Here is a 24369-nt window from a genome sequence, read left to right as displayed (position 1 = left end):
CCTTTAGTTTTGTTTTTGTTTTCTAGATAGAAATCAGGATGCTGGACAAACCTTTCTCATCGAATAGTCAAAATATTTAAGGAACAAATCTATACAGTTCAATAACTGCCAACATTTGGCAGGTCGTGGTGGCTCATGCCTGTAATACCAGCACTTCGGGAGGTCGAGGTGGGCGGGTCACTTAAGACCAGGAGTACGAGACCAGCCTGGCCAACATGGCGAAACCCCGTCTCTACTAAAAAATATAAAAATTAGCCGGGCATTGGTGGCTTGCGCCTGTAGTCCCGTCTACACTGGAAGCTGAGGCTGGAGAATCGCTTGAGCCCGGGAAGCAGAGGTTGCAGTGAGCTGTGATTGTGCCACTGCACTGCAGCCTGGGTGGCAGAGAAGAGACCCTGTCTCAAACAAACGAACGAAAAATTGCTAACGTTTGTGAGGTTCTTATTATGTGCCATGAATTGATCTAAGTCCTTCACATATGTAAACTCCTGCAATCCTAGCATACACACAAAAAACGAATGTGGCAGGTACTATCATTATCGTAGACAAGGAAACCGAGGGCCAGAGAAGTTGAAGTAGCTTTGCCCTAGGATGTAGCTTGTAACTCCTAGAGCTGAGATCTTGTTTATATACAAAAGGTTTCAAGAATCAAAAGTACTCTAAGCCACTTTGCGTTTGGGCTGTCATCGAGAAAGGGATATCCAAAGTCTCAGGTTCGCAGTTTGTGAAACGGAACTGCCAGCTTTCGTTCTAAGGCGGGCGGAGGTTTAGCCACTCCCTCGTCCTTCGCTCTGCCCCAGACACCCACGCTCGCTTTCCTCTTCTTCCTCCACCTCGCCCTACTTCCCTTCTTCCTATCTTCTCTCTTCTTTCGCCGCCGTGTGTCCTCGCTCGGTGCCCAGCGCCTCGCATTACTTCCCTTGGCTCGGCCAAGCCACGCTGCATACGCGGCCACGCGCAGCCCGTCGTCGCGCCTGTATGACGTCACCAGCGCGCCACCGCTTTCGGGCTGGGGACGGGGGGGCGGGGCTGCGTGGAGGGCAAGACGGGGGCGGGGCCGGGGCCAGAGCAGAACTCCGGGCCTCCGCGGCCATCGCTGACTGTGCCGTCCCTTCCCCGCACCCGCTCCACGCCCTCCTGGGCCGAGTGGAGTTGGGTGGTGTCAGGAGCCTCTCCCTGAGGGGCACCGCGGCTTCAGGAGCTGGGCCTCCAGTGCGGCGCGATGTCAGGCGCGGTGACAGCTCTGTGAGTCCGAGGCCGCGGCCGTGGCGCTGGGCGGCTGCGGGGCCTGACCGGTCCGCTCATGGTGCCGCCACGACGCCATCGCGGGGCAGGAAGGCCAGGTAGGCAGGCAGGGAAGGGCCCCTACATCACCGGAGCCCAAACCGGGACGGAGTGCCCCCCAACAGCACCACCTCCTGCCCTTGGTGGCAGCAGGAGCGCCTTGACCGAAACCGTGAAGGTCTCTAGGGGCGGAGGGAGCGGGAGCTGACAGGGGCGCCCGAGCCCTGCGCCCACCGCTGGCAATTGAGGAAGCCGTGCGTGCGCCCTGGCCTCGGCTCCTCGGGGAGGCGTCGGTGCCTTAACCGTCTTCTCCCCTCCAAAACAGAAGGTTAATTCCTTTTCCCAGCTGTTTCTTCTAAAATGACTGGATGTTTTGACAGAGGTGGGTGGAGGAGCGTGGAGAATCCTTTTCTTTTACCACTTGAAGAGATTGGAAAGGTGCCTTCAAAACCCACAACAAATCACTTACTCTCCGTTAACCAAATTCCACTCCAGGAGATCAGGGACAGAAAAGACACTTTTAGAAACTGTCTAGACGCTGTCCCCGGGGGCGGATTCCTCTGGATGGAGAGGTGAATGGAGTTCCGTATTTGTGAAACTCAGAGAAGCTATTTTCTAGTAGTTAACTACTCTTAAGTGTGCCGTATGTTGTATATTACTCCCCCTCCCTGCCCGCTCCGTATGGCGTATCTCTCTAAGTATAATCTGAAGCGTACAGTGGATACCATGAAAGTACTGAGAAAGGTGGCAAGAATGTTTAACACATTTTGTTCCTTTTCATTGATTTGCTTTGAGTTTGAAGATGAAGAGTAAAAAACGATGTGATGAATCTTACCTTGAGTTATTCACGTTTTCATAGCACAATTTCATGGTTGTTTTTAGGGGTGCTGAGTTCTTCACCTCCTTTTAGACTGAGATCTGCCAAGTTTTCCGGCATTGCGCTTGAGGATCTCAGAAGGGCTCTTAAGACAAGGTAGATTCCACATGTTTATCCTCTATGTAACTTTCACACTGAACATTAGCTAACAAATGTCAAATGTTTCTGTTATACTAATTTTCTTATTTTTAATGGTTATTTTTCTAAATTCATCTCTAATGTGATCTGTATTTTCTAAAAAACAGGCTGCAAATGGTGTGTGTATTTATCATGAACCGAATGAATTCCCAGAACAGTGGTTTCACTCAGCGCAGGCGAATGGCTCTTGGGATTGTTATTCTTCTGCTTGTTGATGTGATATGGGTTGCTTCCTCCGAACTTACTTCGGTATGTACCTTTGGTCCAGGAATGATGTTACATTACAGCCACAGTGTTACTGTTAACCTGTAGTAACTCTAGCCATTACAATCTCCTGCTTTCTAAAAGCAGTATCTTAAATACTATTGAATTTTTAAAAAATGTTGAATTATTGCCACTTGAAGTTAAAACTGAAGGGATGATCTTTTTTATTGTTTCATACAATTTTCTTGTACCTTTTAGGGAGGATTACTTAGAGAGACTGCATATTTTCTTATATTTGAAAATGTTACTCGTGGCTTTTTTTCTAAATTCAAATTTCTGTAAATATTTTCTAGTGAAATAACTGTCAGGATGCAAAACAATGACACCATTTAGTAGAAAGTTCAGAGTGCTTTTGGACAAATGAGTAAAAATAATGAGTTTTCATGTATAGGTCACTGTTATAATGCCCATGAGTGGTTGCATCCACATTTATGCTTGCTGACTCAAACCTTATTATAAGGTGCACGGTACACCTCATAATTTTCCTTCGGTTAAATTGTATCTTTACAGTTTCCTTCAGTTAAATTGTATCTTTATTGATGACCTATTGGTAGTAATGTGGCATTTTGAATTTGCAAGCTAGTTTTTCTTTCTACTTGTATACTTTATTCTGCTTGTTTAATGATCCCTATGAAAAGCAACTTTTATTTTCAGAAGTCTGCATTTCAACTTATATGTTGTTGCAATTTTTTTTTTCCTTTTTTTTTTTTTGAGATGGAGTCTCGCTCCGTCGCCCAGGCTGGAGTGCAGTGGCGCAATCTCGGCTCACTGCAAGCTCTGCCTCCCGGGTTCACGCCATTCTCCTGCCTCAGCCTTTCCGAGTAGCTGGGACTACAGGTGCCCGCCACCACACCCGGCTAATTTTTTGTATTTTTAGTAGAGACGGGGTTTCACCGTGGTCTCGATCTCCTGACCTCGTGATCCGCCCACCTCGGCCTCCCAAAGTGCTGGGATTACAAGCGTGAGCCACCGCGCCCGGCCTCTATGTTGGAATTTTAAGGCGAATATACAGCAGGAAACTGGCATTTATAAAATGAACCTAATTTTCAAAAGAAGCAGTTTAATACTCAGGTCTTCTCATATTGTAGCTAAGTAAATATTGACATTGTATCCTATGAGTATATAAGTTTTTTTTTGACTTGCTCTGCTCTGTCGCCCAGGCTGGAGTGCAGTGGCACAATCTCGGCTCAGTGCAACCTCCGCCTCCTGGGTTCAAGGGATTCTCCTGCCCCGGCCCCGTGAATAGCTGAGATTACAGGCATGCCCCATCACGCCAGGCTAATTTTTGTATTTTTAGTAGAGACGGGGTTTCACCACGTTGGTCAGACTGGTCTCGAACTCCTGACCTCGTGATCCGCCCTCCTCGGCCTCCCAAAGTGCTGGGATTACAGACATGAGCCACCGCGCCTGGCCAAGTATGTAAGTTTTTATGCTTTTCGGAATTAATCTCTGGAATCTAATGGGCCATATATTTTTCACTTTAAAACTCGCCTATAACCTTCTTTTAGATGAACATTTTGTACTTTTACCTCAAAGAAATGTCTTTGATATTGACAGGTAACTAAACCTATCTTTTAAATTTTATTTCCATTTAAAATAAATAGTTTGTTTTTGTTTTTCAGTTAATAAAATTTAGGACCAAATAGCACCTGGTTAAATTATCATTTAACCATATCTAAGCAAAGTAGAAAAGAAAAAACAATTTGTTGTTTGTGGTAATCATTTCACAATGTATACATATATCAAAACACCATGTTGTAAAAAGTACATATATTTGGTGTTTGTCAGTTGTACTTTAATGAAACTGGAGAAAAAACCTCAACTTATCTTTATTTTTTTAAAGTAAAATATTTTACTAAGAGGATATTTTATAATCTCATTATTCAAGAATATATGTAATGTCTCTACTTCTTCAACCAGATATGCTCATTAAACTTTGGAGATAGGGCCAGGTGCAGTGGCTCACACCTGTAATCCCAACACTGTGGGAGGATCAGGTGGGCAGATCACCTGATGTCGGGAGTCCGAGACCAGCCTGACCAAACATGGTGAAATTCAGTCTCTACTAAATACAAAAATTAGCTGAGTGTGGTGGTGGGCGTCTATAATCCCAGTTACTCAGGAGGCTGTGGCAGGAGAATCGCTTGAAGCTGGGAGGCAGAGGTTGCAGTGAGCCAAGATCATGCCATTGCTCTCCAGCTTGGGCAACGAGAGTGAAACTCATTTCGCAAAAAAAAAAAAAAAAAAAAAGAGAGAAAAAAAAACAAACTTTGGAGATAAAATGTGTATTTTAAAAAGAAAATCAGTCTTTTTATTATGGATATTTTCTAACATATACAAAGTAGAATATTATAATGAGTCTCCATGTATTCATTACTTACCCTTAGCACTTAACCAAATTTGCCAACCTTATCAACCTGTCCTCAAAACTTTTTTTCCTGGAGCATTTTGAAGCATATTTTAAAGCATATGTCACATGCCATTTCACCCACAATTTCTTTCCTGTTTACTTTAAACTGAAAAGGACTTTTAATTTTCTTAAACATAATCACTATGCCATTAACATAGTTAACAAAATTAACTGTAATTCCTTAAGATCGTCTGATATCCACTCCATGTTCAGTTTTCTCCAGTCCAGTTTTCTCAAGCGGTGTCAAGGACTTTTTTTTCCCGTTAAGTTTGTTAGGATCTAAACTAAGATCACGCATTGCATTTGTGATATCTTTTATTCCTTAACTGTATCTTCCTTCCTTTTTTTCATGCCATTAGTTTGTTGGAGAAACTGGGTGGTTTTTCCCATTGGATGCATCACACATTCTGGATTTCACTGATTGTTTCCTTGGGGTATCATTTAACTTGTTATTTTTCTCTTATTTCTTGTAAAGTGGTAGTTAGGTGTAAAGTCTTGATTTAGGTTTAGTTTTCAGGAAAGAATACTTTGGGGTACTGATTACTTCCTGTAACATTCCAGCGTGACATACATAATGACTGCAAGTCTCACTTTAGATGATGCCAATTTAAGTACTATGAAGTTCCTCATCAAATTTTAGGTAGTAGTTGAATAGCTACATTTAAGTTATCTAGATAAAGTATTTCATTAGGGGTTGCAAAATGGTGATTTTTTTTTTTGAGTTATTCCCTCTGTATTTATTAGCTGGAATTCTTCAAGTCTTTTTAATATGGCCTTATTAATCTTTTTTTTTTTTGAGATGCGACAGAGTTTTGCTCTTGTCACCCAGGCTGGAGTACAATGGTGCGATCTCAGCTCACTGCAACCTCCGCCTCCCAGGTTCAAGCAATTCTCCTGCCTCAGCCCTCTGAGTAGCTGGGATTATAGGCACCTGCCACCACACCCAGCTAATTTTTGTATTTTTAGTAGAGACTGGGTTTCACCATGTTGGCCAGGCTGGTCTTGAACTCGTGACCTCAAGTGATCCACCTGCCTTGGCCTTCCAAAGTGCTGGGATTACAGGCGTGAGCCACTTTGCCTGACATCTTATTAATCTTTAACATTTTCTTTCCACCACAAGATGCGCTGGGCCCATCTTGTACATTTTCTGCTCCATACCTGGGTTTTGCCGTTTATTGTAGGAGCCATTGTTTCTTTTTTCTTTTTTGAGGACAGAGTCTCACTCTGTTGTCCAGTCTGGAATGGTGCAGTGGCATGATCTTGGCTCACTGTAACCTCTGCCTCCTGTGTTCAAGTGACTCTCCTGCCTCAGCCTCCAGAGTACCTGGGATTACAGGCGGGTGCCCCCATGTGCTGCAAATTTTTGTATTTTTTGTAGAGACAGGGTTTCACCATGTTGGCCAGGCTGGGCTTGAACTCCTGACTTCAAGTGATCCACCCACCTCGGCCTCCCAAAGTGCTGGGATTATAGGTGTGAGCCACTGTGCCTGGCCAGAGCCATTGTTTCTTTTAGTGTAAAATGGTGTGGACTACCATTTGCGTCCTGGAGTTGCACTTTCCTCCTGGATTGTCATTTTTTTCTATGCCTTTTTAGTGGATATAACTAGGAATTTTCTTAGGATATAAAAAATTGTGAGTTTATATTCACAATACACTAAAAACAAAGAAAAAAACAGTCTCCCTTGGGAAACGTCCATAACCTTGAAATTTGTCAGTTTCCTTTTGGTGCTCCCGTGGCATCCTGAACCCCTCTCTTGTTACTTGGCACATTATGCTGTATTCTCTTCATATATATGTCTCCTCTATTAGATGTTAAGCTCCCCAAGGGCGGGATAACTTCCCTTACTTCTCTTTTGTTTTTCTTTATGAGGTAGCGTCTTGCTTTCTTGCCCAGGCTGGAGTGCAGTGGTTTGATCATGGCTCACTGCATCCTCAATCTTTGTGAACTCAGGGGATCCTCCTGCTTCAGCCTTCCAAGTAGCTGGGACTGCTGGTGCACGCCACCACACCTGGCTAATTTTTCTGTTTTGTTGTAGAGACAGAGTTTTGCCATGTTGCCCAGGCTGGTCTTGAAATTCTGGGCTCAAGCAATCCTCCTGTCTTGGTCTCCCCAAGTGCTGGGATTATTGGCTTGAGCCTCCACGCCTGGCCCTGTCTTACTTTTCTTTAGCTCCTAGTATAGGCACTGTTTCATAGTAGGTTCCAATGAATGTTAAACCAAACTTATTTTAGCAGGTTGTTGCTGCTTTGTTTGGTGATATCCTTTTGTATGCAAGGTAAATACAGTATTCAGAAATGAATCTAAAATATTTTTGTAATCCCTTTGACTTTTTCTTTCCAAGTGAACTTCTGAAGAGTTAAAAATCATGTAGTGACTTTATTTTGGAGATGAGTAATAAGGTTTAAGGTCATGTCAGAGTTGTCTGTTTAACTTTTTCCTCTACAGTATGTTTTTACCCAGTACAACAAACCATTCTTCAGCACCTTTGCAAAAACATCTATGTTTGTTTTGTACCTTTTGGGCTTTATTATTTGGAAGCCATGGAGACAACAGTGTACAAGAGGACTTTGCGGAAAGCATGCTGCTTTTGTAAGTTTTTAATTTTAAGTGTCTGTTAGGAAGGGGGTATAGATATATTTTGTAAAAGTTTAAAGATGTATTAGTTTCTTTAAGGACAGTCATATTTTCAGTTGTTCAGTTAAGTGAGTGAAGATGATATAAGAAAACCTGCTCTTGTCCAAAATTTTAAATTTATTCTTCTAATTAAGTAGTGTCAGAATATTTCGTGAGAACTCTTACTCCATGACATTTTCTGAGTTGTTAAAAATTGTTGAATTAGTCCAAATGAATTAATGTGGTGATGAAGATGAAAGTAAGGAATAAGAATAATATCAAGAGTCTGTCATTTGCAGATTGGATGAGTATCCTCTAATTGTTAGGTGGATTCTGGAAACAAAAAAATTCAAAGTTTTATATATTAAAATGAAAATATCATATTTCCAGACATATTTTAGATGTTTGGCTAATCAAATTATATTCTTTGATTGATGTAATATAATACGCTCATTCATAGTATTGAAAGAAATATGAGTTTATATAATGATATATCTTCCTTACAGAAGTATAAATTTTGAATTATTGAGAATGAAGAATTATAAAACTTTCTTATATTAATCCTTTTAAAAAATGCTTTGTTATTTTAAAATATATATAATGTGAAATATACCATTTTAACTATTTTTAAATGTATACTGGTGGCATTAAGTGCATTTACTTTGCTGTACAACCATCAGCTCCAGAATTTTTCATCATCCTAGACAGAAAGTCTGTACACAGACTTAAAAATAACCCCTATTCATTCTTCCTTCCAAACCCTAGTAACCACTGTATTACTTTCTGTCTCTATTAATCTTTTTCTTTCATGTGTATTATTTTTTGTGGGTTAAAATAGTATTGTTTCTTGTCTTATCTAATAAGTACATTCTTTTTAAAATTATTGATTTATTTTTAGAGACAGGGTCTCACTTTGTTGCCCAGGCTGGAGTGCAGTGGTTTAATCATAGTTTGCTGTAACCTTGAATCCTGGACTCAAGCAATCCACTTGCCTCAGTCTCTCAAGTAGCTGAGTACATAGCCATGCAACACCACACCCCACTAATTTTTGTGTTTTTTGTAGAGACAGTGTCTTACTGTGTTGCTCAGGCTGATCTCAAAGTCTGGCCTCAGGCATTCCACCGTCTTGGCCTCCCAAAGTGCTGGGGTTACAGGCCTGAGCCACTGCACCCAGCAGTCAGGGGCTTTCAATAATTGTTTTTTAAAGCTGGGCTTGGTGGCTCATGCCTGTAATTCCAGCACGTTGGGAGGCCAAGGCAGGCAGATTTCTTGAGCCTCAGGAGTTCAAGACCTGCCTGGGCCACAGTGGCTCATGCCTCTTATCCCAGCACTTTGGGAGGCCAAGGGGCGAATCATGAGGTCAGGAGATCGAGACCATCCTGACCAACATGGTGAAACCCCGTCTCTACTAAAAATACAAAAACTAACTGGGCATGGTGGCACACTCCTGTAGTCCCAGCTACTCAGGAGGCTGAGGCAGGAGAATTGCCTGGACTCAGGAGTCGGAGGTTGCAGTGAGCTGAGATTGCGCCACTGCACTCCAGCCTGGCAACAGAGCAAAACTCCATCTCAAAAGAAATAAAAAACAATTAAAAAAAATTTTTTAAATTTAGGTGAAGCCTGCAAATGTATACTCATGTGCACACACAAATTTAACTTACCAAAAATATAAGTATGTATTTTTTTACTTTGCAAAAGTAATACATATACATTGTAGAAATTATATATACATCATAATATCACATGTAGGGATAAATTGTATGTGTATTAGCATAGGTATATTGTTGAAAATTTAGAAGCTACAGAGAAACAAAAAGGGGAAAATAAATTCTACCATTCAAGGAATAACCACCGATAACATTTTGACATACATCCTGCCATTCTTTTCATGTGTGTATTTTTTATTTTTTACAAAAATGGAATTGGGCCTGGTGCGGTGGCTCATGCCTATTATTCCAGCACTTTAGGAAGCTGAGGTGGGTGGATCACTTGAGGCCAGGAGTTTGAGACCACCCTGGCTAACATGGTGAAACTCTGTCTCTACTAAAAATACAAAAAATTAGCCAGTCATGGCGGTGCACTCCTGTAATCCCAGTTAGTTGGGAGGCTGAGGCACGAGAATTGCTTGAAGTCGGGAGGCAAAGGTTACAGTGAGCAGAGATTGAGCCACTGCACTCCAGTCTGGGTGACAGAGTGAGACTGTCTCAAAAAAATAAAAACAAAAATGGAATTGTTTCTTTTCAAGGTTTATCCATATTGTAGTGTTTCTGTACTTCATTTATTTTTTGTTGCTGTTGTTGAGACAGAGTCTCATTCTCTTGTCCAGGCTGGAGTGCAGTGGTGCGATCTCGGCTCACTGAAACCTCCACCTCCTGGATTCAAGTGATTCTCCTGCCTCAGCCTCCTAAGTAGCTGGGATTACAGGCGCCCACCATCATGCCCAGCTAATTTTTGTATTTGTAGTAGAGACGGGGTTTCACCATGTTGGTCAGGCTGGTCTTGAACTTCTGACCTCAAGCAATCCACCCACCTCGGCCTCCCAGAGTGCTGGGATTACAGGCGTGAGCCACTGCGCCCAGCCAAGTAATGTCATTTTTAAAGCTTTTAATTCTTATTGCTAAATTACTGTCTGTAATGGTTGCATTAATTCTTATCTCTGTTAGCAGTATATAATTAAACCCTTGTTAAACACTCATTAAATCTCATGATTGAACCCTTACCAACATCCCATCATTTGCCAACTCGACAGGTGAACAATGATGATAGCTTGTTTAATGTGCATGTTTTTGGTTACTTTTTCATATATTTTTTGGAAGGTAGAGCTCTTGTGTGTGTTGTCTGCATCTTATTTTTCTACATTGACTCCCTTTTTGTTATTGATTTGCTAGGGTTCTTTTACAGCATGGGCTCTAGTGTTTGAATCTTGTTCTATCACTTGCCAATTTTTGACCTTGGGCAAGTTTTTTAACCTCTTCAGACTTTCAGCAGAGATAATGATAGACTAGCTGTGGATATGAAATGAAATCATACTTACATTGCATTAGCGCAGTGATTCTCAGTGTGTGATCCAGACCTTGAAATTGATTTGGGTTTTATTTTTTTATTCTTTATTTTTATTTTTTTTGAGACAGAATCTTGCTCTGTGGCCCAGGTTGGAGTACAGTGGTGTGATCTCAGCTCACTGCAACCTCCGCGTCCTGGTTCAAGCAATTCCCCTGCCTCAGCCTCCTGAGTAGCTGGGATTACAGGCATGCGCCACTGTGCCCAGCTAATTTTTGCATTTTTTAGTAGAGATGGGGTTTCACCATGTTGGCCAGGCTGGTCTCAAACTCCTGACCTCAAGTGATCAACCCACCTCAGCCTCCCAAAGTGCTGGGATTACAGGTGTGAGCCACCACACTTGGCCTCATTCAGAGGTTTTTGAGGTCAAAACTAAGTTCATAATAATACTGAGATGTTTCTTGCCTTTTTTTTTTTTTTTGAGACGTAATCTTGCTGCCCAGGCTGGAGTGCAGTGGCACAATCTTGGCTCACTACAACCTCCACCTTCAGAGTTGAAGTGATTCTCCTGTCTCAGCCTCCCGAGTAGCTGAGATTACAGGCACGTGCCAACACCCTTAGCTAATTTTTTTGTATTTTTAGTAGAGACAGGGTTTTACCATGTTGGTCAGGCTAGTCTTGAACTCCTGACCGCAAATGATCCACCAGCCTTGGCCTGTTACTTGCCTTTTTAACTAACCCATCCCTCCTTTCCCTACTTATCTGAAATGTTATAATAGTGTTGTGAAAAGGGCATAAGCTTTGGTTTTAGACTAACTTGAGTTTTAATCCTGACTGTCAGGATTAAAAATCTCTCAGCCTCAAATTTTTCATCAGTAAAATGAAGATAATACCTACCTCACAATGGTGAGTATGTGGCATTAGCTGTTATTATTATTAGTAACAGTTTTAGTCTTATAGGTTGATTCTGGATTTTTGCTTCTATATATTTGAGTTATGTCTGACTAGTCCTACAGTATAATGTAAGTTTCATTGAATTTTGTATCTGGTTATCTGTATTTAGTTTGCAGATGCTGAAGGTTACTTTGCTGCTTGCACAACAGATACAACTATGAATAGTTCTTTGGTAAGTGCTTCTTTTCTTGTCAGGAATGGAGAGGTGGGATTGAGCCATGGTAGGAAAAACTGAAACAGTTTTGATGGCAGCAAAGCTATATTACAACATAGATATGGTTCAATATTGGGTGCCCATCATGAGGATTGTAATTTGGTACTTTTTTTCTCCCTAGGGATACCTGGGGCCTAGAGGTAAGCAATTTAGCTGCCTCTGAAGAGAGAGGGGAAGGGGAAACTGGTTCAGGAGTGAAAATAATAAAGGACGATCCTTTGTTACTAACCAACTTTTTCACTTCATGCACATTATTATTATCATTTAGAAACAAATATTTTTGACACTGAGACTATATAGGCAAATTATTCATTTGTTCCACAAATTTTTTACAGTGACAAATATGTGTTAAACACTTGTTCTAGGCTCTGAAGATACAGCTTTGTTTTACTGTGTGAGTGTGTGCGTATTTGCGAGGGGACAGGTAATAAGCAAGTAAAGTAATTGACATAGTCACTTATTTTAAGTATTTATAATCTAGTTGGAGAGGTAGTATATAAAAATCCATTTTTTTAAGATGATCACTCCGGCATCTCTTTTTTTATTTTTTATTTTTAGATTTCTTTTTAGAGACAGGGTCTTGCTCTGTCGCCTCGGGTGAAGTACATTGGCACAGTTATGGCTCACTGTAACTTTGAACTGCTGGGCTTAAGCGATCCCCTTGTCTCAGCCTCCTAAATACAAGCATACTCCACTACTAACTTTTTATTTTTACTTTTTGTCTTGCTTTATTTTTATTTTTATTTTATTTTTACTTTACATGGTCTTGTTGTGTTGCTCAGGGTGGCATCTCTTTAATGTATTTTTAATGATACTTGTTTTCTTTCCAAACATGGCATTTTATCTGAGAAAAATTTTAGTTGCTCTAAAATTTAATACCAATTTCGGAAGCACTGGCTTGGTGACCTTATTCACAGCACAGTTTTTTGTTTGTCTCTCTGTTTTTTAGAACTACAGTGGCATGCAGAGTAGGTTAATAGGTACTATGAAGAATTTCTTTTTTCCTGGGATCTTAAGCATCAATAACATAATTTAGTATCATTTGTATCATTTGTCACTGTCAGTACAGAGGGCAGAGTTGAGACGGCAGCCTGCTTTTCTGACTACTCTTGTACTAATTCTTACTATTATCTGTAAGATGGATATGTCAAATTGCTCTAGGCCAGATGCTATAATGAAAACTTCAGTATAAAAAGAGATTATGTCTATTTCCAGACGCACTGTCCCTTCATTTACTGAATTTTTTTTTTATTTGTAGAGCTCTATACCAGGAGTTAAAAGAAGAGTCAAAGAAATAAAAAAAGTTCTGTTAATTTTGAAGAATTAGCCTAGTTGGAGATTTGTACCTTAAATATAGATACTCTGAAGAACATTTGCAAAAACAGTTGAGGAATTTATAACTACCTAAAAATATGGACCTTTGGAGCATGATTAGACAAACCTGGCTTTAATTCTTTTCTCTACTACCTGATTGCTTTATATCTCAGCTTTATTCTCTAAAATTATTAATATTATTATTTTGAGATGGAATCTCGCTCTGTCACCCAGGTTGGAGTGCAGTGGCACAATCTCATCTCACTGCACAACCTCTGTCTCCTGGTTTCAAGCAATTTGCCTGCCTCCATCTCATGAGTGGCTGGGATTACAGGCACACACCACCACGCTCAGCTAATTTTTGTATTTTAGTAGAGATGGGGTTTCACCATGTTGTCCAGGCTGGTCTCGAACTCCCAACTTCAAGTGATCTGCCCCCCTCAGCCTCCCAAAGTTCCGGGATTATAGGCGTGAACCACTGCACTGGCCATATTCTATAAAATTATTGTGAGGACTAATGAGAAATATATGTTTAACTGCTCTAGAGTTGGTACTGAATACACAGTAAGAACTGGTAAGTAGTAGCTATTTTGTGTAAAGGTCTTCAAGAATTTTAGTTTTTTATTGAGTTTTACATAATAAGAGGAGACAATTTAGTAAATATAAATACATACTATATACCTGGTTATCAGTTTGTTATCTGCCTTCCCTGTTAGACTGCATGATCACTGAGGAAGAAACTGGTTTAATTCACCCTTATATCCCCAGGACTTAGAACAGTGTCTGACCTAGTAGGAGCTCAATAAGCATTTGTTTTTTTTTTTGTTTTTTTTTTTTTTTTGAGACAGAGTCTTGCTCTGTCACCCAGGCTGGAGTGCAGTGGCACAATCTTGGCTCACTGCAAGCTCCGCCTCCCGGGTTCACGCCATTCTCCTGCCTCAGCCTCTCCGAGTAGCTGGGACTACAGGCCCCTGCCACCACGCCCGGCTAATTTTTTTGTATTTTTAGTAGAGACGGGGTTTCACCGTGGTCTAGATCTCCTGACCTTGTGATCCGCCCGCCTCGGCCTCCCAAGGTGCTGAGATTACAAGCGTGAGCCACCGCGCCCGGCCAGCATTTGTTAAATGAATGAAAAAGAATGAGAGATAATCTGTTAGCTGAGATGGAATCCGTTAGCTAAGAAAGAGATATGTTTTTATGACATCTAAATATTAGATATCATCATATGCCGATGCTGCTATATTACATTTCTAAACTGTAAACTGATTCTTTTCTGTCATTGTACGTGTATGGCTCTGTTGAGTTTCCTTTTTTAAGTCTTGAAAATTGCTGTTTAAATTTGGTGGTGAACAACCATGTTTTAGATGGTATTTGTGTCTACGTACCATCTGTTTAAATTTTAACCACTATGTTAGCTTTTATATTTGTTGTTTATATTTTTTTCTGTTACATTCCAGAGTGAACCTCTGTATGTTCCTGTGAAATTCCATGATCTTCCAAGTGAAAAACCTGAGAGCACAAACATTGATACTGAAAAAAGTAAGCAAAATTTGGAAATGGGTAGAAAGTTTACCTTTATTCAAGGCACTTCAGAACTTAGTGATGATGTGTGTTGACTGAAACACGTAGCAGTTCTGCTCCATGTGGTGTTGGCTTAGCCTACAGTCTTCTAGAAGTTTGAATGGATTGTGAATCTAATATAGTATAATCATTTTTGTATTATTTCAACTGGAAATAATTTCCAAATACCAGAAATCTCTATGGTTTCATCATATATATGTATACACACATACACACATGCATCACACACACACACACATATATATATACTTTTTTTAACAAATAATATCCTCTTAAATATGCCCTCAAAGAGCCTAATAGCAAATTATAAGAGTTTTGCTGGTTCTGTGAATTCAGTCAAGAATGCCACCTTTAACGTAAGGTGCAGTATTTATCGTTAATTTCCCTTGCAAAGAATGGACCTGTAGAGAGTTGTTCTGTGTGCTTGCCCAGGAAACTAATTCTTGTAAATTGGGTATGCGTGAGGAAAAGTCCAAATAAAGTTTTACTAGAAATACTAAAATAGTAATCAAACTAAAATCCTGAAATAGGCAGTTGTGTATATACAGTACACACTACAGAAACCTTGTTTGAATATTGGTCTCATTTTAAACCTTTTACATTTTTGTAGATGAAATCATTTTTCCTTTTAACTCTTTTAAGTGAACAAAATTGTCTCAGGTAATGATATACCTCTGGTTTACTTTGTCTTACTCTGATCATAGATGAACTTACACATTTATCAGTAAATTAAAACTTGTGACTTTTGTTGGAGAGGAATTATTTAATTATTTCATATTATGCTTTTTCTTTTAAGCCCCCAAAAAGTCTCGTGTGAGGTTCAGTAATATCATGGAGATTCGACAGCTTCCCTCAAGCCATGCATTGGAAGCAAAGTTGTCTCGCATGTCATATCCTGTGAAAGAACAAGAATCCATACTGAAAACTGTGGGGAAACTTACTGCAACTCAAGTAGCGAAAATTAGCTTTTTTTTTTGCTTTGTGGTAGGTCTTTTTATGATATGTTTGCATATGATGTTTGAAACTTGAATTTTAAGACAGTATACATACCAACAATATAGGAATGAAGTGTGAGACATTTAGGTTGTTTATGACTTTAAACTCTGCTATTTGATACGTGTAGGAAGTTAGGGTATCAAAATTAGTAAATGCTTGATATACCTCAAAGAGTTAGAATTCAATAAGTCCTATAACACTTCAGCTATTTATATATATACACAAACTTAGGAACACACTCAATTTGGGAAGTTCTTCAGAATTTAACATTGCCTCATGGTCAAAATTATGAATAGAGTTATTTTACACTGTGATATATGTATATACAAAGGCTAGTAAATATCCAGATAAGAGTTTACTGTATGCATTGATTTTTTTCAAATAAGTGTTTTGCAGTTTTATATTCATGTAAATGAGGTTAAGTATTATTTTGTCAAGTACTCAGTATATTTCTACAGAATTTCTGGTTGTATTATTTATAGTTTCTGACTTTTTAAAGATAGAAACTGAAAAATGTGCTTAAGATTTCACATAGAATAATGATGGAGTAAATAAAGTGTTATTTTGGGCTAAGCTGGGATTAGAGACTTGTCTGAGTTAGTGAGAACTCTAACATGCAGAATTTAAAAAATGAATTTCTGTGCTATTTTATGTATACATCATTGGAAGTAGCCTAATCCAAGGTTTTTAAATATGAGCCTTTAAGATTCAAATTTGTACTGAGCATCTTAAAACCCTAAATAATGAAATGCTAATGTGAATGTTATTAGCCTGATTATAAAATTTTTTTAATGTCATGATTTTGCCTTTCATACTTATTAAATAGCCCATTTTTCTCCATTCCCTGGCTCTACTAATAACACTATTCTTTATAGCAGATTTAAAGATATGTGCAGATAATAGCCTTTTTAAGAATTAATTTTTGAAATTATAATAAAGTATACATAAAATATACCATTTCGATCTTTTTTTTTTTTTTTTTTTTTTTTTTTAAAAAAAACAAAAAACAAATGGAGTTTTGCTCTTGTTGCCCAGGCTGGAGTGCGATGGTGCGATCTCAGCTCACCACAACCTCTGCCTCCTGGGTTCAAGCAATTCTCCTGCCTCAGCCCCCCGAGTAGCTGGGATTACAGGCATGTGCCACCACACCCAGCTAATTTTGTATTTTTAATAGAGGTGGGGTTTCTCCATGTTGGTCAGGCTAGTCTCAAACTCCTGACCTCAGGTGATCCCCCCCGCCTCAGCCTCCCAAAGTGTTGGGATTACAGGCATGAGCCACCGCGCCCGGCCCTGATCATTTTTAAGTGTACAGTTAGTGGCATAAAGTACATTCACATTGTTACGCAACCATCACCCCATCCATCCACAGAATTTTTTCATCTTATAAAACTGAAACTATCCGTTAAACAATAACTCCTCTTTCCCACCACCCCCAGCCCCTGGCAACTGCTATTCTGTTTCTGTTTCTGTGGATTTGACTACTCACAAGTACCTCATGTTGAATGGAATCACACAGCATTTGTCTTTTTGAGACTGGTTTATTTCACTTAGCATAATGTCCTCCAGGTTCATCCAGGTAGTAACTTGTGTCAGAATTTCCTTTCTTTTGAAGGCAGAATAATATTTCATTGTACAGATATACCATCTCTTGTTTATTCATTATTCTGTCAATAGATGCTTGGGTCACTTTGACCATAAATTGTCTTTAAAAAATAGCGACGTAAAATACATTGTGAAAGCAGAGAGCTAACAGATAGTTTCAGTTTTATAGGATGAAAAAATCCGACCAGGCAGGGTGGCTGACGCCTGTAATCCCAGCACTTTGGGAGGCTGAGGTGGGTGGATCACGAGGTGAAGAGATAGAGATCATCCTGGCAAACGTGGTGAAACCCCGTCCCTACTAAAAATACAAAAATTAGCTGGGCATGGTGGCGCATGCCTGTAGTCTCAGCTACTCAGGAGGCTGAGGCAGGAGAATCACTTGAACCCAGGAGGTGGAGGTTGCAGTGAACTGAGATCGTGCCACTGCACTCCAGCCTGGGTGACTGAGTGAGACTCTGTCTCAAAAAAAAAAGAAAAAAAAGAAAAAAATCCTGTGGATGGATGGGGTGATGGTTGCACAACAATGTGAATGTACTTTATGCCACTAACTGTACACTTAAAAATGATGCAAATGGTATATTTTATGTATATTATAATTTCAAAAAATAATTTTTAAAAATGCTGTTATCTGCACATACCTTTAAATCTGCTATAAAGACTAGTGTTATTATGTAACAATTTACATAATACATTTCTCTCAGAGTTTTAAGTTAGGAAAAAGTTTGCTTTTTCCAAGGAAGGGAGATAGTTCCTTTTAACAGACAATAAGCTGTGTAACTCAAGGATTTTCCTATTGCCTCCCTGCCTTTTTGCCTACAGATGAATTGTGTGCTCATCTGAAGTAGCTTTCTTCCTTTAAACTGAAGTTTCTGATATAATCATCACGTTCCACAGCCAGCTCCCACTCCATTACCCATTTAATCTGGCTCTTATCTTTTTACTGTTGTTTTAATTTTTACCGCATACAATTGGTCCTTGAACAACATGGGTCTGTATTGTGCAGGTATGCTTACACACAGATTTTCATCTATCTCTGCCACATCTAAAACAGCAAGACCAATCCCTTCTCTTCCCCAGCCTTCTTACACAACATGAAGATGACGAGGGTGAAGACCTTTATGTGATGATTCATTTCCACTTAATGAGCAGTAAATGTATTCTTTCTTATGATTTTCTTAATAGCATTTCTTTTCTCTAGCTTACTTTATTATAAGCATATAGTATACAATACATATAATACACAAAATATCTGTTAATCATTACTTATGTTATTGGTAGGGTTTCCAGTCACCTGTAGTCTATCAGTAGTTACATTTTGGGGGAGTCAAAAGTTATAGCAGATTTTTTATTGCCTGAGGATTCGTCCCCCGATCCCCATGTTGTTCAAGGGTCAACTATAGATGCTTTTATTACACATCTCCTTTGAAAACTGGGTAGCATATAATTAATACATTTTAGTCCTGCCTGACACTCATTTAAAACAAGCAAACAGAGATCCCAACTAATAAAATAACATGAATATATGAGACTTAAACTATTTTTATTACCTATGTAATTATCATACTACAAATCCCAAAGATTTTCTTTTGATTTATGTGGCAGAATATTATTAATCAAGTTATCACTAAAATAAAGGCATTTCTTTGGGAAGTCAGAGGAATATAGTCCAGACATATAGTTGGCCCTCCAGATCCTTAAGTTCTCCCTCCTTGGATCCAACCAACTACAGATCAAAAATAATGAAGGTGAAAAAATAGAAGAACAGCAATACAACAATAAAAATAATAGAGATTAAAAAACAATAGCACAACAACTATTTACATTGTCTTAGGTACAAGTAATCTAGAGATGATTTAACGTATATGGGAGGATGTGTGTAGGTTGTATCCAAATGCTATGCCATTTTATATAAGGGACTTGAGCATCTTTGGATTTTGATACCTTTGGGGTTGGGGACCTGGACCCAATCACCTGCAGATACTGAGAGAAAACTAGCTTTTTGGAAACCTAGCTTAATAGAATGATAAGCTTTAGATAAGGTTAAGAGCAGTGCTGTTCAATAGAAATATAACATGAGCCTCAAATGCAGGTCACAAACATAGTTTTAAATTATCTAGTAGATACATTTAAAAAAGGAAAAGGAAGCAGATGTTATCAATTTCAATATTATATTTGTATTTAGCCCACTATATGTAAAAATATTATTTCAACATACTATTGATGTAAAAATTATTGATAAGATAGTTTGCATTCTTTTTTGGCACTAAAATCTTCTAAACCCAGTATGCATTATACTTAAAGCACTTTTCAATTCAGACCAGCCAATTTCAATTGCCCAGTAGCCATGTCTGGCTAGTGTCTGATGTATTGGACAGTGTAGATCAAAAGGAGTTAATGATTACTATATTTGCCAGTCTTCTTTGAATATCTTTGGTCTTACTAGGTTTTTTTTTTCTCTGTAAAAAATAATTTAGGTGATACTGGCTTTATCAAGAATATCTCTTACTATATATCCAAAGTAAATGAAACCAGTATCTCAAAGAGATGTCTCTACCGCCATGTTTATTTTACAGTATTCATCATAGACAAGATATGGGAACAACCTGAGTGTCTATTGATGGATGAATATATATAGTACATTTTCATGGCTGAACATAATGTAATATTATTCAGCTCTAAAAAGAAGGAAATCCTGCCATTTGCAACAACATGGACAAACCTAAAAGACATTATGCTAAATGAAATAAGCCAGGCATAGAATGTCAAATACTCACAAATACGATCTCACTTATGTATGTAGAATCTAAAATAGAAGCAAAGAGTAGAATGGTGGTTGCCAGAGAGTAGAATGGTAGGGAAATGGGGACATGTTGGTCAAAGAGTACATAATTTCAATTATAAGATGAATAAGTTCTGGAAACTAATGTATATGGAGCCTTCAGGTATCAGTACTGTATTCTTTACTTGTAATTTGATAAGAGCAGATTCTTAAGTGTGTTCATCACATACACACACAGAAAAATGTACCTATGGGTGATGATGGATGTGCTAATTAATTTGACTATGGTAATCAGTAACAATGTTATGTGTATATTAAATCATGTTATATGCCTTGAACATACACAATTTTTATCAAATATTCATGTTTTATGACAACTTAAAAATGAATTACTAATCAAATTATGAAATATATTAATTATTTCCTATAGTTATTCATAAATGGTTGTCCTCAACTCTGAAATAATGAAGGGAGATGTTATATGGACAATTTTTATTGGAGGATGGTTGAGATGGGTCTTCTTTGGTGATGAGCATGCCATGGAAACAAGAACCAGAGAGTGGAGTTTGGGGAGAGGTAGAGAATGGGAAGGTTATTCTGGAAAGAATTCACAGCTTATGACCTTTGAATGCTTCTTATCTAAGTGATCTGTTTTTATTTATTTACCTTGCATTAGCATGGACCAGTGAGGTTGTTTGGAAAATAAGCACAATATTTAAGTATAAAAATAGTAAGAGACGTGGGTCAAGAAAGCTAATAATCACTCTGTGAGCATTATCTGTTCATGGAGAAAATCTTTGACAGATAAAATTAAGGGTAGAATCTTCTTTTCTAGCACTTCATCTGCACACAGATTGTGGCTTGTCTTGCCATATATGTTTGATATTGCCCGTCAGTTGTTACCTCGTTTTATCTAGATAGGCATGTGAAGTTATCTAGGAAATCAAAGGATTGCAGATGGAATCAGAACCACATTGCCACAGTTTCATTCTGGCTTTAGCCTTGAGTACAGTATAGACTGAATGGAGGCTACTAGGCTCTCAGCCATCTGCTGCCTTCTGGTAGTGCTCTACAATCATGTGTCTCTGCTGCTTCTTCGCAATGTAAATACTAGTGTAATACTACTCAGCCACAAGCTCTGAGAGAGATCGAGAGATGTCCCTCTCTTAATAGAGCTAAGTCATTCGGTGGGATAACTCTTCGAGTCAACCAGTGTAAGTAACAGAGACACCAAAAACACTAGCCATTAGTTTACTTTGCTTGACCCAGCAATCCACCTCTTAGTATATGCTTTGACGACACTCATGTACTTATGCACTAGGTGGCAGGCATGTACTAGAATTAAGATATTCATAGTAGCATTGTTTCAGATAGTAAAAAAGTGTTATCCACAAAAGATGGATGAATTATCAGTGAAAATTACTGAACTTTGGAAACACACACATCTTGCCAGCCTTCACCAAAAAAAGTATTATTGCTTATTCTTCATCCTAACCTAGATAAGTGGAAGAGAAGAAAGAATTTTTTTTAAAAAGTCCTGATAGCTGGAAAACTTCCTTCACTGTATCCAAAGTTATGAGAACTCTTTGGGCTGTGTCTCCAAACTGAGATTCAGAAAAGCGATCACAATTAATCAATAAATTAACATTTTCATAGGACATTTCTAAATTTCCAAAGTGAATATAGCCTTTTATTTTTCAATCCAGCTAGCTAGCTAGGTCCATCCATATCCATGCACATCATCTGGTTTAATAGATTTCTCATTATGCTGTATTCATCTCTACATATTCTCATGTTGGAGAATTTTCTCAAATTTAAATATGATTTAGATAAACTTAACAGAATGTCAGCAGTACTTAGATAAAGCAATTTTTTTTTTTTTTTTTTTTTGAGAAGTGGTCTCTCTGTCACCTAGGCTAAAATGCAGTGAGGCAGTCATGCCTCACTGCAGCCTCAACCTCCCAGGCTCAAGTAATCCTCCCACCTCAGCCTCCCGAGTAGCTGGGATTACAGGTGTGCACTACCATGCCTGGCTAATTTTTATATATTTTTTTGTAGAAATGAGGTTTCACTGTTTTGCCCAGGCTGGTCTTTCTGGACTCAAGCAATCCACCCACCTCAGCCTCCCAAAGTGCTGGGATTACAGGCATGAGCCACTACGCGCAGCCTAGATAAAGCAAATTTTTAAATTGATTTGACACTTGATTTTACTCTCATTAAAAAAAAAACAAACCTGAATGCTAATTGTTAACCAACTATTGTTAAATTTTAAGGGAAATTGGGTAGCAAGTCTTAGGTCTGATTATAAATGTTTGTCTTTTTGGGGAGCCTATGATTTTTTCATTACAAAGCAGTTTTTAAAACATCTTGAGAGAACAATATTTAGGAGGAGAACAGAAGAGGGAATTCTGAATTGTAATGACAGATGTAAACATGTATTTCGTTAGGGTTCACTTTGGTTTTCTTTTTCTTTAGTGGTTTTTGGCAAATTTGTCATATCAAGAAGCACTTTCAGACACACAAGTTGCTATAGTTAATATTTTATCTTCAACTTCTGGTAAGAAATTTGTCTTTAAAAATCTGCATTATAAATCAGTGTATATATTTCTGGTATATATGTGTGTACATATACAATATTTTTATCTTGTTATAGCTTCTTACATTAGTTCTAATATACATTAGTCTATTATAACTGCCTTTTAATCTGTATACAGTCAGGTGCTGCATGTGATGTTTCAGTCTACAACAGACTGTATATACGATGGTGGTCCTATAAGATTATAATACTGTATTTTTACTGTACCTTTTCTATGTTTAAATATGTTTGGATACACAAATACTAACCATTGTTTTACAGTTGCCTAGAGTATTCAATACAGTAACATGCTATACAAGTTGGTAGCCTACGAGCAGTAGGCTATAGCATATAGCCTAGCTGTGTGGTAGGCTCTACCAATTTAGGTTTGTGTGAGTATACTCTATGATGGTGGCACAAGGATGACATTGCCTACCGACACACGTTTTCTCTGTATTTATCCCTGTTGTTAAGCATGACTATAGTTTCATGCCTTAGCCTGTGCTATTTATGTTCCTTCAAATACTTTACAATATTTTTTATATAACAATATATTAGTTTTATAGGCTGGCTTTTTGTATTGTAGTTGCCTTTCCCTTCACACATCCTTTCCAGAGATCTTTTTCTAGACCCTTTGGCTAAAATGTAATTGCTTATTTCAGAACTATAATTTGCCCTATGATAGGGGTTTTATTTTTAAGATTGAATCACCTTTCAAATCTGGAAGACAAAAGTATTTTTGAAGCTATAAAAATAACTTTAGGACACAGGCTTGATTATGATGAAGTCAGCATGTTGCTCCGAATAAGATTTAAGTTTCCTATTAGTTTAAAATAAATAGGACTGTACTTGATGTGTACTGTTGAAATAAACATGGTTTAGTTTGGAGGCTATTTTATGCATGAACTTTAAACATTTCAGTCTAGTCATTACTTAACTGCAGTCATTTTCTTAGTTAAGAGTGACAAAAATAATTTGAAAGGTAGGTATATAATTTGCTTATTTAAACAATGAAGTTGGTAGTAAAAATGTTGACAGTATTTAAACTCATATACCATTTTTAAATTCTTTTCTCCTCATAGGACTTTTTACCTTAATCCTTGCTGCAGTATTTCCAAGTAACAGTGGAGATAGATTTACCCTTTCTAAACTATTAGCTGTAATTTTAAGGTAAGAATATAGTGTGATAGCTAGTTTACTCTGCTTAAAAATACAATGTTAAAATTTCTGATAGTGGCACCAGGGTAGTTTATATTGTAAGAGCAAAGAAAGATGTGGATAAAAGAAGGCTTTAAATGGACATGATGCTACTTAGCCCTGTCACATCCTGCACTAGGTTTCTAAACCTTCCTGGGTAGGGTAACCGGAGGGAAAACCCCAAGGCTGCTTTGGTTCCCATTCATGTGTCTGCAGACTCATCAAGTATTGGAGTGACATTCACACTTAATGTGGCGGCTTAATCCTCATAATCTCCCAAGTTTCTTATGTCTTTTTCTTAAGGCAAGTTCCCCCCGTTGTTTTGATTTTTATTTCTCCTTTTTCTACTTCTTGTGCCAGCTACTCGGGAGGCTGAGGCAGGAGAATGGCGTGAACCTGGGAGGCGGAGCTTGCAGTGAGCCGAGGTCGCGCCACTGCACTCCAGCCTGGGTGAAAGAGCGAGACTCCGTCTCAAAAAAAAAAAAAAAAAGCTAACATTCAGTTTTCTCTAATTGTCTAAGCCTCAGGTGATGTTTCAGTTATTTTCTGTAGAATTCATTTGGCAATTTT

General features: G+C 38.5%; 1 protein-coding gene across 3 annotated transcripts in view; it reads left to right on the top strand.

Moving 5' to 3' along the window:
• Window positions 1-888: 888 nt before the first annotated feature.
• Window positions 889-24369, top strand: part of SLC35F5 (solute carrier family 35 member F5) — a 50476-nt gene continuing 26995 nt past the window's right edge. Inside the window, exons 1-9 of one of the 3 annotated variants that reach the window (XM_003275184.4) lie at window positions 889-1343; window positions 2167-2257; window positions 2407-2548; window positions 7420-7563; window positions 11651-11713; window positions 14527-14608; window positions 15447-15634; window positions 22503-22584; window positions 23685-23772. In XM_003275184.4, coding sequence (XP_003275232.1) covers window positions 1304-1343; window positions 2167-2257; window positions 2407-2548; window positions 7420-7563; window positions 11651-11713; window positions 14527-14608; window positions 15447-15634; window positions 22503-22584; window positions 23685-23772 — 920 coding nt within the window. In that variant the 5' untranslated portion in view covers window positions 889-1303. Of the gene's footprint in view, window positions 1857-2166; window positions 2258-2406; window positions 2549-7419; window positions 7564-11650; window positions 11714-14526; window positions 14609-15446; window positions 15635-22502; window positions 22585-23684; window positions 23773-24369 lie in introns of all 3 variants that reach the window. The other 2 variants (XM_030800994.1, XR_004027259.1) reach the window with 2 other exon arrangements.

This window comes from Nomascus leucogenys, chromosome 20, assembly GCF_006542625.1.
Source record: "Nomascus leucogenys isolate Asia chromosome 20, Asia_NLE_v1, whole genome shotgun sequence".
NCBI lineage: Eukaryota > Metazoa > Chordata > Mammalia > Primates > Hylobatidae > Nomascus > Nomascus leucogenys.
This window is presented reverse-complemented; position numbering and strand designations above follow the sequence as displayed.